Here is a 13,523-nt window from a genome sequence, read left to right as displayed (position 1 = left end):
GCCTAAACTAAACACTATATTTAGCGTTAATTTATTAAACATAATTTAAAAATTATACATTATGTAACATTAATAACTATGTATTTTTAAAATACAAACCAAAAATTTAACATTTTTTAATTTACACAAAACAGAAAAAAATTATACCATTTTTAATGAAAAAAATAAATTTGAAACATGTATACACATATAAATATAGGCCTAACATAAAATAAACCACAGGAAGACTAAAGCAGAACAAAGGTTACCACATGCTTTTAAGTATCTGTTTAAGTGTCAAACAAATATTGAAATTAGGCTTGAAATACTTGCATAGACTATGTTTAATTAAAATAGTAAAACCTAGCATAATTTAATCGAAACAAAAAATTAAAACAATATTTATTTACCAAATTTAACATTGCACAGAAAACGCTCGAAATTAATATAAAAAATAATCAAGATTTGTAACCAAGTAATACTTTGAAATAATTTAATGTTTAACTCTACTGCATGTGAGAGGGTAATTTTTGACTAAAGTAAACCATCCAAAATAACTCTTAAAATTGTCCAAAAAATGTCCCACAATATGGATCCCTCTTCTTTTTCTTCATTGACATTAGAAAAAGTTGACTCTTCTTTATGATCATTACTTTCTTTCTCTGATGAATAATCAACTGCATGATCGTCAACATAAATCGAGAGACGAAATGTGCTCATTGGCCAATGTATATGGCCGTAAACACCAATACCGATTGGTCGTTTTTCAACTTTTTCAACAACAATGTAGTCAATGGAACAAGTGTCAGATTTCATACTGTAGTTTTCCCACGTTGGAAGCAAAGTGCTTGAGGATGCGTATAGGTCAGCATCGCCTTCTACTGACTCCAATTTTATGATCACATGACCTTTCAATTTCAACTGGTAGTATGTAAAATTCTCGGCACCAACTCTGCCATTAAATGTTTGAAAAAGTCTTAGATAAGAAGAAAAGTCAGAATCCTCTGTTCCACTGACTATTTTTAATGCATAAAACAACAATCCCAATAATGTGTAATCTATAAATTGTTTCACCGAAACCATAATTCCATCAACGAATTAACAATTAAAACTTTGTTACAAAAAAGTTTGAGTTGAAAATACTGTATTAAATATTCACCTGGCGTGGTTATTAGAGTTACTTGGTTTTATTAATGTTGTAGTATTAAAAATTGTTCTGGATAATGTAAAACTATCAAATTTAGCCAGATGCTCATATCAAAGTGTAAACAAAGAAATAATACTGAAGTACCCAATGCAGAACTATATGATAACCTTAACAAAAATGTCCCAGAATGTTGAGTGATCTAAAATTTTTGTAAGAAGTATAAACATTTTGCCCCTAACTGCATTCTGCAACTTTTGGTAAACAATTACATATGGCTGTACTACAGGCTGTATGGCCTCCCCTTTCCGCATCCCTTACTTTAGTATTATTACCCTAATTATGACCATGAAGTATCTTAGATCGATAGAAACATAAAACACAGTTTAACTATTTAAAAGTTGCTATTTACTATTTAAACATAATTAGACTGTTACAGTATTTTATTTAACGAACAATACTAAAATACGGAATGCGGGATAGTGTGAGACCGTATGTAAACGGGACAATACTAAATTCGTAGAATGCAGGACGGAACGAAATTTTTGTACTTTTTTGCAGGATGATTGCTGTATTTATTTAAAGGGCTAAGGGGTGATGCGGGATTGACTTTAAGGGCCAAGAAATGATGCAAAATCGAATATAAAGCACAAGGAAAGTTTGGGGCGGGTATAAAAATTACGTCCTTTTCGCATTCAGCAATTTTTTGTTAACGTTTACATACGGCCTCGGTATTTCCAGTGCCCCGCAACTTTCCACATCCCGTACTTTAGTACTACGCTTTTAACTAAGTGACATTCAGAATGTTTAATTAACAAAATCTCGTGTAAGCAATAAGTAATCCCTTAAATAAATATTTTGTTTATATTCAAAATTAAGATACCACCTACCACCGTCAATTTGTTTTGCGCGGTATGCTTATATTTGCTAGTTTTCATTTTGGTTATTTGTTTGCTGTCACTAATAACTTTCTGAGACTTATGTTTTTCGACTTGTTTCACAAACGAATTCTCTTGCTCCCACTCGTGATAGAAATTTTACCCTCAAATCAAACTGCGGTGGCTTTAGAAATTTTTTCTATTTAAAACAAAAAAAAATGCTTTTTTTAAAAAAAAATGTACTTTTATGTTAAAATATAAAATTTTACCATGATGATTAAAATTAAGTCAAAAAATATTCAGTGAAGATTTATGACTTCGGCTTTCTAAATAAATAAAATCTTTTAACATTAAATTCTGTATTAAAATGTTGTTAAAACGTTTTTTATAATATTTATATTAAAAATTTTATTTATGTGTTTTGATTTAAAATTACTTCTTACAACCCCAAAATTAAAGAGATACTAATATATACAGTGTATATCTTACAACCCCAAAATCATAGAGATACTAATAACGGGTCGACTGAAAATGAGGGAATGGAAATTGAAGGAACGGAAAATGAAGGAACGGAAAATGAAGGAACCGGAAAATGAAGGAACGGAAAATGAAGGAACCGGAAAATGAAGGAACGGAAAATGAAGGAACCGGAAAATGAAGGAACGGAAATTGAAGGAACCGGAAAATGAAGGAAAGCAAAAAAGGAGAGGGCGGAATCTTAAATACTAAAACGCGGAAATACCGTTGACTGTTTATTTAGGATTACTGTCATTTATTCGAGAACTGATAAGCAATAATGAGTTAATTTTTATTACCCCAGCATACCCAAACCCTCTTATGTAAAATTCCCATTTATTTCTTAAATAATATTGACTTAAATACAAATAAACAGTCAACGGAATTTCCGCGTTTTATTTTTTTATAATTCCGCCTCTCCTTTTTTCACTTTCCTTCAATTTCCGTTCCTTCATTTTCCGATTCCTTCATTTTCCGTTCCTTCATTTTCCGGTTCCTTCTTTTTCCGTTCCTTCATTTTCCGGTTCCTTCATTTTCCGTTCCTTCATTTTTCGGTTCCTTCATTTTCCGTTCCTTCAATTTCCGTTCCTTCATTTTCCATTCCCTCAAATTCCGCTTCCCCCTAATAACTCATAGAGATACTAAAATCATAGAGATACTAATAATAGTGTATATATTAGTATCTCTATGCCCAAAATATCCCATAGGGTACTTTCCCCTTAAGTGCGCAAAAGGGACGCCAGTAAAATTTATAGAAATGTGTGTCAATTTAAAGATCTTAATTTCCCATAACTTTCCAACTAAAGTAAACTTTACAAAATCGTGCGGCAATTTTGGAGTAATTTATGCCTGATATTTTTGGCTAAACCTACGGGTTATTCTATCGGGGTGGACAACAGGGGTAGTGGTATCCTTCCTTATATGCAATTACTTTTTTACGTGGGAAACCAACTTGACCTTAAACAATATATTGTAGAGTAAATTTTACAACAAAAATTGAACAATGCACAAAGTTTAAGTAAGCTAAGTATATTAAATCCAAATTAAAGATCTTCAACTGATTTGGTATCGATGTATTCCAGTTCAGATTCTGACATCACTGATTTTCAATTTCAAGTAAAACCTGTTTTTGTACAGCTTTTGTATTTTTTTGCTTTTTTATTGACAAAATATTTTAAGGCCTACTTAAGCTTTAGATATAAACTAAAAATGGTATTTTATTTCATTCCACAACTAGGAAAAATTTGTTAAAACCACATTTCTTTTCAGGATGAGAATTCATGTTCAAGTTCATTATCATCTGCAACATCTTATGAATGTTCTGATTTTTCAGACTGTGATGAACTTGAGGTAATGTTGTAAAACGAATAAATTGGTGTGTTAAAAATAACTTTAGTTTATATATTAATTAAAATTTTGTTTTGACCAGCAGCGTGGTGTTGTGGTAGAAACACTTGCTACACCACATAAGGTCGTTGGTTCAATCCCAACTGCTCTCATGCTGTAGTGCCCTTGATGAGGCGCTATAACCGGTATGAGCTTGTGCTGAGCCAGCATTTAATCAGCAGCATAATTATCGTCAAATTATAATTTATTATATTCCAAACTGCCACAGGCAACTCGAGATTGGGTCAGGGTAACAGTTGTTACTCTATGTTTGGGTCACACATTCGACCTTCCACATCAAGGATGAAGATATGTACAAAAAAATCTTGAAATACTTAATTTAGCTTAAAACCTTTTAAATTCTTAAAACTTTTTTTGTTTTAAAGTCGATTAAAATTTGGAAACCAAGTCGTTTTAACCAAACCCGGTCATGGGTTCTTGAAGAAAAAAACACTGTTGTAAGAAATTTTTCTTTTTATGGGCATAAACTGACTCTTCGTTGTAGTGTTAAAAACAACAAAACATCTTTACCAATTAAAAATAAATTCTTTTTATTAACTTTAAAATATGCAAAAATAATTTTTTTCTGGTTTGTTGTTAGGTTTTAATATATTAATACAACCTTTTTTTTACATTGCATACTTCATTTGTAAAGCAAGTTTTTTTAAAGGAAACATTTCAAAATATGCGATCAATATTAAACAAGTTGACTCCTGAAAAATTTATTCCCTTAATGCAAAAAGTGAAAAATTTGGAAATTAATACTGAAGAAAGAATACATGGTGTTGTTGACCTTATATATAAAAAGGTAAATAAATTTTAAGTAAGAAATAATATAAATAAGTCAACATTTGCACTTTGTTATTTTAAAACAATATTTTTAAATAATAAAGGCAGTTAGAGAGCCTCTTTATAGTGAAGCTTATGCGAATTTGTGCAGAGGTATGTTTCAATTGTGGGGTAATAGTCCGTTGGGTTTAAAACTTTACAAAGTTTTGATTTTTAAATGTGAGATTGGGTTCAAAAAGGAAATAACAAAAAATAAAGATTTACAACTTCAATCAAAACAACCTAAAATGGTATTGTATTTGTAAACTTTTTGTAAATTGATATTATTGTTGGCTTTAAATCTCCAAATGAGCTATAAATTTACTGTAAAGCAACTTTTTTAGCATTTGGAGGAGAAAGAAAGGCCAAGTGCACTGCAGCGTATTTTAGGCAATATTCGGTTTATCGGTGAGCTTTTTAAGTTAAAAATGCTGAATGAAAAAGTTATGCATGAATGTATTGTGTCACTGTTTGGATGCAATGATGAAAATTCATTAAGGGGTTTGTGCTACCTATTGACTGGAATTGGAAAGGATTTGGACCACCAACAAGAAAATGTGAACAAATTATACCCAATTAATTTTGTTTTATCTTAAATTTTAATAAATTTTTTAAATAATATAGATTCAAATGGAACAATATTTTTTCGACTTGGATAAAATAGTCAAAGAAAAAAATACTTCATCTAGAGTTCGATTTTTGATTCAAGATGTTATTGATTTACGAGCTGTGAGTATTTTAAGACTTTTTGTGCATGTTATGTGTTATAGACTCTTTGTAAATATAAACATTTTTATTTGTATCTACTTTCTACTTTTGTCTTTTAAGAATAAATGGGTTCTAAAGGAAATAAAATTTCAAAGACCTAAGACCATTGCTAAAATACATGAAGATTTTGAGAAAGAAAAAGGGGAAAATGCTTTTCCACCATGTGATATTCAGGTACTAGTATAATATTTTACCAAATGGGTTTTTAAATAAATGTAAAAATGTATTTGCATACAATATGTTTGACTTGTCCAAATATTTTTAGGAATGTTGGGAGATATCTAAACAAAATTCTATTCTACAAACCAAACTTAATAATAGTGAAAATCTTATGGGTTCAATGAAAAAGGTGAACTATAACTGTATACTTTTAATAATGCGCTTAAAACTAAATTTTGAAAAATGGTAATAATATTTAAGTTCTCAATGTAGGAAGGTCGAATGCGCAACCTAAACAAAGAATAACATCAGTTACTTTAACCCATTCTCGAGTTGCCTGTGGCAGTTTGGGATATTATAGTTGTCCTTACTAGGGCGCTACAGCATGAAAACGTTGGGTATCGAACTCATGACTTCATGTGATGTAGCAAGTGTTCTTACCACATGACTCTGCTGCCCGTTCTAGCTAACTTTTTTCTGGCTAATTTTTTTAAACATTCAACTACCTAACCTTGCATAATTGTTTCTAAAAAAACACTTTTCATATAAAGGAATTTTTAACTCAAAATCAATATTTACACACAAAAAATGTAATGCTTAAATCTAGTTTGAATTTAGAAAAAAAGGTAAATGACAATTTGTGTATATTATTATTAGTTATTTATATTTAGCCTTTTATTAACAATATTTATTGTATTACTTTTTAGAAACGATTGGATTTGATAAACCAAAATTGGGTTCTAACTTGTACGAACGAAAGTTTTAAAAAGAATATGGGTATCAAGAAAAGAGTAACTATCAAACTTTGCATAATAGTTAAAAAAACATTTTCAGTATAAAATGCTAATTGTTTACTTAATTTTTTAAGGAATTGGAGGAAGTTTTAACTAAGAATGCAAATTTACACACAAAAAAAATAATGCTTGAATCAAGTTTAAATATAAAAGAAAAAGTAATCTCCAGCATGTGTATATTTAAATTTGTTATTTTTAATAACAATATGTCTTATTTATTGTTTTACTTTTTAGAAACAAAAGGATTTGTTAAAACAAAATTTGATTTTGGAAACCAAAAATCAGACTTTTAAAAACGATATGGATATAAAAAAAAAGGTAAACTACCTAAACATTATGTAATGGTTTTCTTACCTAAAAATGATTTTATTATTGAAGGAAAATGCAGATTTAAAAGAGGAGAATGAAAGGCTCCAAAAGAAGATAAATGATAGCATAGCGGTATCAACCTAATTTATTTAAAATTATTTATTTTTTTTAATAAAATATTTTACAGGAAAAGCCTATAACATATCACAACCCAAAAACAATTTTTTGTGCGTCCGGTACTGAAGGTTCATTAGGTAGTGGGGCATATGGTTGTGTTCGTCTTGCTTTTACCAAAGCATGGGGCGCTGTTGCCATTAAATGTATTGTAACAACTGGATCAAAATTGGAAACAGATGAAATTCATAAACAGTTAGTATATATTTATAAATAACATTTTAAGCTACTTAATATGTATTTTTTACACCTCAGCCGTTATTATAAATATGATTGTGTTTATGTGATACCATTAGAATAAGGAATGAATGTCAGATGTTACAACTATCAAACCACATCAATGTTGTAAGAGTTATTGGTTATACAACATGGCCAAAATCCGCAGGGATACTTATGGAATATATGTTAGGGGGAAATCTAAGCTCTCTTCTATTACATCGAACAGAAGTTCAAATTATTCCTCCTGCCATTCGTTTACGATTTGTATCCAACATTTCCAGTGGATTGGCATTTATGCACAATTTATTCGCATCTCAAAGAGTTACCCATGGTGACTTGAAAGTTCATAATATTCTTGTTACTGATGATTTAACGTGTAAAATATCAGATTTTGGCGGGGCACATTTTGGGACATGTACTGCTGAAACTTCTGCAAGTCCAAGTTCTCATAAAATAATTAACACACAAGTATTTTTAGCTCCAGAAGCATTACAAAATCCCCATCTAAAGTTTTGTAAATCAACGGACGTGTATAGTTTTTCGATGATAGTTTACATGATATTAACTCGAAAAACTCCTTATGAGAATTTCCAAATAAATACTTATTTAGAGTATATTAAATTAGGTAAAAGGCCTAGTGTAGAGGCGATAAAAGATTTAAAAGATACGCTAAATGATGAGGATGACATTGAAATTATTAATCTTCTACAAACAGTAATGGAAAATTGTTGGGAACATAGTCCCAATGAACGACCATTAATCATTGACATTAGAGATTGCCTTCAAAAAAAACTTTTTACAATAGATCTGTGTACAATTCAAGAATATGTTTGTAAAATTGTTAGAAAACTTAAATTTAAGAATCCATGCCAGAATTATTTTAACTGTCATCAGATCGATAAATTTTCCCCACCACACTTTCAATTTACAGAATAGTTTGAATTTTGAGTAAAACATTTTCTGATTTTATTGTGTGATTGGAATCAGAATATACAGTTTTGTAAGGATTTTATTAATGTCTTTATTTCCATATAACAATTTTCCTTTTTCATGGTGCTTAACTAGTTACAAGTATATTTATCTTTGTTTTATTTTAATATGCAATTTTTCGGTGACCAGCCAATTTTACCCGATAAAAGCTACTCTGTGACAATCAATCCATAAATTTATTTTATTAAAATAAAAAGGTGTGATTGAGTTAGTTTGTTTAAGGCATAATTGTCATTGGGTTAAGTCTTCTCGAGTTGAATTGACAGGGATCCATTTTTTGTTATTTGTTTTGGCGTGCACTGCACTTTCAAATCTATTACATTTTAGGAATGCTAATAGTACGCTGTCCTATTGTATTGGTTTTGTATGAAAAATGTTGATTGTTTTTCTGTTAAAATAGTACCAAAAGTTTCTGTAAAAGTGCCTCAAAAGTGTTTTTACATAAATTTTATATTTACAATTTGTTTGTACCTTAATTAAAACAAAAATCTTAAAAAGTTTTTTTTTAATTTTCTTTTTGCAAAATTTTTACTTATTAAACGTATTACAATAGGCAATTAAAGATTACAAATAATACTGTTTTTAGTTTTAGCAAAATTTTTCTTTATGATTTGGGCAAATCTATCAATTATTTAGGTATAATAATCTATTAAACTAGATTTGTTTGATAAATAAAATATGGTTCGAAATTATTTGATTATTTTTAAAATAAATTTTTATTGTAATAAATTTATGCATAAACATTACTTAATTAAAAATATTACAAAACTAATTAGTTGAATACTTCGTATTTAATTTTTAGACTAGAACCTTTATTAATTATTAGACCAAAAATTTAAAAACTTAAAAAAAGAACAAGTAGTGAAAAAATTTAAAAAAGAACAAGTAGTGATATGTTTAACAAAATGTGGTCAAAAATTTAAAAAAGACTCCTTAATGAACTGTGTAAATATAATTATATCATTGGGTTTAAAATTTATTTAACATGCCAAGCTAAGTTTTACATAAAAAAAATGCAATAATAAAGCTATATAAACAAATTTTGTTTTTATGTATTTGTTAAAGGTATATAGTTGTTTAATCTGTAGATATCTATTTTAAAATTTAAAAATAATAAATGTACACATTTTTTACACTTAAATTTACTAAGTATCATAACATAGCCACTTAAATTAACACCCTATTTTATTTATTTATTTGTTTATATTATGATTTCTTTATTTTAGGTATTTTTTATTTCTTTTTAGTTGTAGAAATGGTTGGGGTTTAGAAGTTTTTTTCAACAAACAAATAGCAAATTAAAACTAATAGTGCTAAAAACAGGATTTATTCTATGTTTTGTCATTTTGTATTTCAAATTTGCCCTTTAAATATATTTAATACAACTATTTGCTGTTTTAAAATATATTTAATACAACTATTTTTAGTCTAAGTTCTGCTAATGTGTTCAAATAAAACGAATTGATGGATGGTAGTCACTAAAATTTATCAGTTTTCCTTCCCGCTAGATGGCAGTGGCGATTAATATAGATTTGTAAATTCACGCGTTTCCTATCGCGTTCTATGTACATTTTGCCTCTATAACCTTTATTAGAAATCTAAACTAAGTTTAATCATAAAGGATATTTTAAAACATTTAAATTTTGTTCTAACGCACGAATTTGACAAATATTTTTAAGCGAACTCATGCTCAACAATTGTTGATCTCTGTTTAAGTAACATTATATTTTTCCCTGTAAAAAGACTTTTTTTAATTTGTAGCAATTTTACAAAAGTCTGAAACTTAAGTCCGTAATTAGCGTAGTTTTTATAACGGAACAATTTTGTTTTTTTCCAATCGACATTTAAACAAAACATTTTTCGGCTTAGTGAAGTTCAGTTATACGGGAGCGTCGTCTCTTCTAAAACATTTTAACATACACTAACTGATTAAATGACGTTAATAGAAGGTTTGCGACAACATCCATAGTGAAAATTTAGAACTTTTAATTTTAAAGAACAGAAGTTATCGTCTTTCAAAATTCTGACTAGAGAGAATAAAAACAATAATAAATACACTGACAATAACAATATGTTTCAAAATCTAAGATTTCGAACCATAATAAATTGATAGAGTAAATTAATCTTCTTTATGACAAACTTAACCCCTTTACGATAACATTTTACCCTTGTGTATGCTGGGTTTGGTGACAATGCCACCATAATATACTATCTTGGATTACTTACATAAGATCAAAACCATTTTACCAGCAATTCATTTCCTATCCAACACTTTCTACGATAATAAAACCCAATATTTTATTTATAAAATTTAATAGTTTAAAAATTTAAACAAAGTATATTAATAAAAACTAGATTTATTTGATAAATAAAATATGGTTCGAAATCATTTGATTATTTTTAAAATTAATCTTTATTAATAAATAAAATTATGCATAAACATTACTTAATTATAAATATTAACTAAATAAATAAATTTAATATTACATATTCAATTATTAGACTAAAAACGTGGATAAGAAAATTTCGGAACAAAATTATTTTAAGTTTTAAAATATCAATATTTAATTTTTTAATTAACAAAAGTAATTAAATATACTCCACAAACAAAAATTATTTTTTTAACCCAGTTTTAAGTTGTTGATATCAGAATATACATTAGACAAGTTTTAAATGCCTAAAATTGATTTTTAATTAATAAACAAGCATTTAAATATAATAAACAAACAAAAATTATTTTTTTTAATATTTATTTTAATTAGTAATATTATAAAATACATTATACTAAATTTTAATTGCTTAATATTAAACTTTAATTTTTAATCCATTTTTGACTTATTAATATTATGATATATAACTGACCAAACTTTGAAAACCCAATAACGAACTTTAAATTTTAATAAATAAACACCTATTAATTAGTAATTAGTGATATTTAAATCATCAAAATAGGAGGATTGAAACACAATATGATAATAAACAACATACTAAAATTTTAGAGATTTATATACACAAAATCAAAAGTTATTCGATTTCAAAATTCGGATTAGTAAGAATAAAAATAAATATACGGACAATAACAATATGTTTCGAAATCTAAGATTTCGAACCATAAATACACCACCACCTTTCTGCCAGAGAGCTGGCAGAGAGTAGCAGAGAATTTTGCTTGGGCGGATAATTTAAAAAAAATAGTGATTCCAAATATTTTATAATCGTACAATACAAAAAATAACGGGGTAAAATAGCCCCTTTAAAGGGAACAAATTAAAACCAAACCTAATATAGAATAAGTTGGCAAGGTTCTTAACACTTTAAAATTAAAATTAAATTAAACAAAACATTGAAAAATTGTTAAAAGCAGGAGTAAACTTTTGTACTGAACTGAAATACGTGTTATTACTGACGTCACAAATCGGGGGTTTTGACAACTTACCTATCATGTCGCTCCAATTTATTTTTGATATTTTGTAAAGAACAACGTACCCAACCACGATATATCTTCAAAAAAGTGAACAAAATATTAGAAAGTGGTTAAATGCAGGTGTAAACTTTGTATTTTCGTAATATACGCTATAGAAGTGACGTCACCAATCGGGGGTTTTGACAACTTACCTATCATGTCGCTCCAATTTATTTTTGATATTTTGTGGAGGACAACGTACCTAACCACGACATATCTTCAAAAAAGCGAACAAAATATTAGAAAGTGGTTAAATGCAGGTGTAAACTTTGTATTTTTGTAATATACGCTATATAAGTGACGTCACAAATCGGGGGTTTTGACAACTTACCTATCATGTCGCTCCAATTTATTTTTGATATTTTGTAAAGAACAACGCACTTAATTACGACATATTTTCAAAAAAGTGAACAAAATATTAGAAAGTGGTCAAATGCAGGTGTAAACTTTGTATTTTCGTAATATACGCTATAGAAGTGACGTCACAAATCGGGGGTGTTGACAACTTTCCTAATATGTCTCTCCAATTTTGATAATTACATTTGTTTAAAGTATGCTGGACTGTTTTTTACAATCGGTTTTAACCAACAACCTTACGCGAAGTATAATAAAACAAGATTTTAGGGAACTTAAATAAACATATCTTTATTGTAAACGTAGCTCTGGTTTGGACCATTTCGTAAAGCAATATCATAAAGAAATTATTGAAACCGAAAACAGTTTTCAAGCGAATGCAATAATTTAAAAATGGGTAGGAATCTTATTATGGAAGATAAAACGCAAGCAAAAACACAACCTTTAAAGCAAAAAAGAAGTTGCCATTTAAAATGACGCCGTTGGTGGTTAAGGGATTTTACACGAATCAGCGAAAAGGCTAAAATTTGAAAATACGTCATCAAATTCACCGCTTTACCATCGGTAGATTAACAAAATTTATTACAAAAACACTCCATAAACCAATTAAAAATAAAACAATTAATATGATAGTTGTCAAAACTCACGATTTGTCAAAAACTTGTCAAAACCCCCGATTTGTGACGTCACTTCTATAGCGTATATTACGAAAATACAAAGCTTACACCTGTATTTGACCACTTTCTAATATTTTGTTCATTTTTTTGAAAACATGTCGTGGTTGGGTACGTTGTCCTCCACAAAATATCAAAAATAAATTGGAGCGACATGATAGGTAAGTTGTTAAAACCCCCGATTTGTGGCGTCACCTCTATAGCGTATATTACGAAAATACAAAGTTTACACCTGTATTTGACCACTTTTTAATATTTTGTTCACTTTTTTAAAGATATGTCGTAATTAAGTGCGTTGTTCTTTACAAAATATCAAAAATAAATTGGAGCGACATGATAGGTAAGTTGTTAAAACCCCCGATTTGTGACGTCACTTATATAGCGTATATTACAAAAATACAAAGTTTACGCCTGTATTTGACCACTTTCTAATATTTTGTTCACTTTTTTGAAGATATGTCGTGGTTAGGTACGTTGTCCTCCACCAAATATAAAAAAAGAATTGGAGCGACATGCTAGGTAAGTTGTCAAAACCCCCGATTTGTGACGTCACTTATATAGCGTATATTACGAAAATACAAAGTTTACACCTGCATTTGACCACTTTCTAATATTTTGTTCACTTTTTTGAAGATATATTGTGGTTGGGTACGTTGTCTTCCACAAAATATCAAAAATAAATTGGAGCGACATGATAGGTAAGTTTTCAAAACCCCCGATTTGTGACGTCACTTATATAGCGTATATTACGAAAATACAAAGTTTACACCTGCATTTGACCATTTTCTAATATTTTGTTCACTTTTTTGAAGATATATCGTGGTTGGGTACGTTGTCCTCCACAAAATATCAAAAATAAATTGGAGCGACATGATAGGTAAGTTGTCA

At 28.6% G+C, this 13,523-nt stretch overlaps 2 protein-coding genes across 5 annotated transcripts; one reads left to right on the top strand and one right to left on the bottom strand.

Moving 5' to 3' along the window:
* Nucleotides 1-21: 21 nt before the first annotated feature.
* On the bottom strand, nt 22-2,067 carry LOC145745418 (UPF0669 protein v1g209471-like). The gene has a single exon (XM_082563491.1). The coding sequence runs from the start codon at nt 1,060-1,062 to the stop codon at nt 514-516; it is 549 nt and encodes a 182-aa protein (XP_082419617.1). The 5' UTR covers nt 1,063-2,067; the 3' UTR covers nt 22-513.
* A 1,202-nt stretch (nt 2,068-3,269) lies between these two features.
* LOC145745053 (uncharacterized) lies at nt 3,270-8,804 on the top strand. 4 transcript variants are annotated; one of them, XM_082563038.1, is made up of 15 exons: nt 3,270-3,633; nt 3,787-3,867; nt 4,290-4,361; nt 4,559-4,711; nt 4,797-4,982; nt 5,076-5,288; nt 5,356-5,460; nt 5,560-5,673; nt 5,765-5,848; nt 6,366-6,449; nt 6,527-6,610; nt 6,687-6,770; nt 6,831-6,893; nt 6,949-7,130; nt 7,232-8,804. In XM_082563038.1, exons 1-15 carry the CDS (start codon nt 3,589-3,591, stop codon nt 8,088-8,090), a joined length of 2,409 nt encoding a protein of 802 aa, XP_082419164.1. In that variant the 5' UTR covers nt 3,270-3,588; the 3' UTR covers nt 8,091-8,804. The 4 variants fall into 4 exon arrangements, with proteins under 4 accessions (XP_082419164.1, XP_082419165.1, XP_082419168.1 ...); XM_082563039.1 differs by having other exon boundaries at nt 4,574-4,711; nt 7,232-8,803; XM_082563042.1 differs by lacking the exon at nt 6,527-6,610.
* The last annotated feature ends 4,719 nt before the right edge of the window (nt 8,805-13,523 follow it).

The sequence above is a fragment of the Corella eumyota genome, chromosome 3 (assembly GCF_963082875.1).
Source record: "Corella eumyota chromosome 3, kaCorEumy4.1, whole genome shotgun sequence".
NCBI classification, from domain to species: domain Eukaryota; kingdom Metazoa; phylum Chordata; class Ascidiacea; order Phlebobranchia; family Corellidae; genus Corella; species Corella eumyota.
This window is presented reverse-complemented; position numbering and strand designations above follow the sequence as displayed.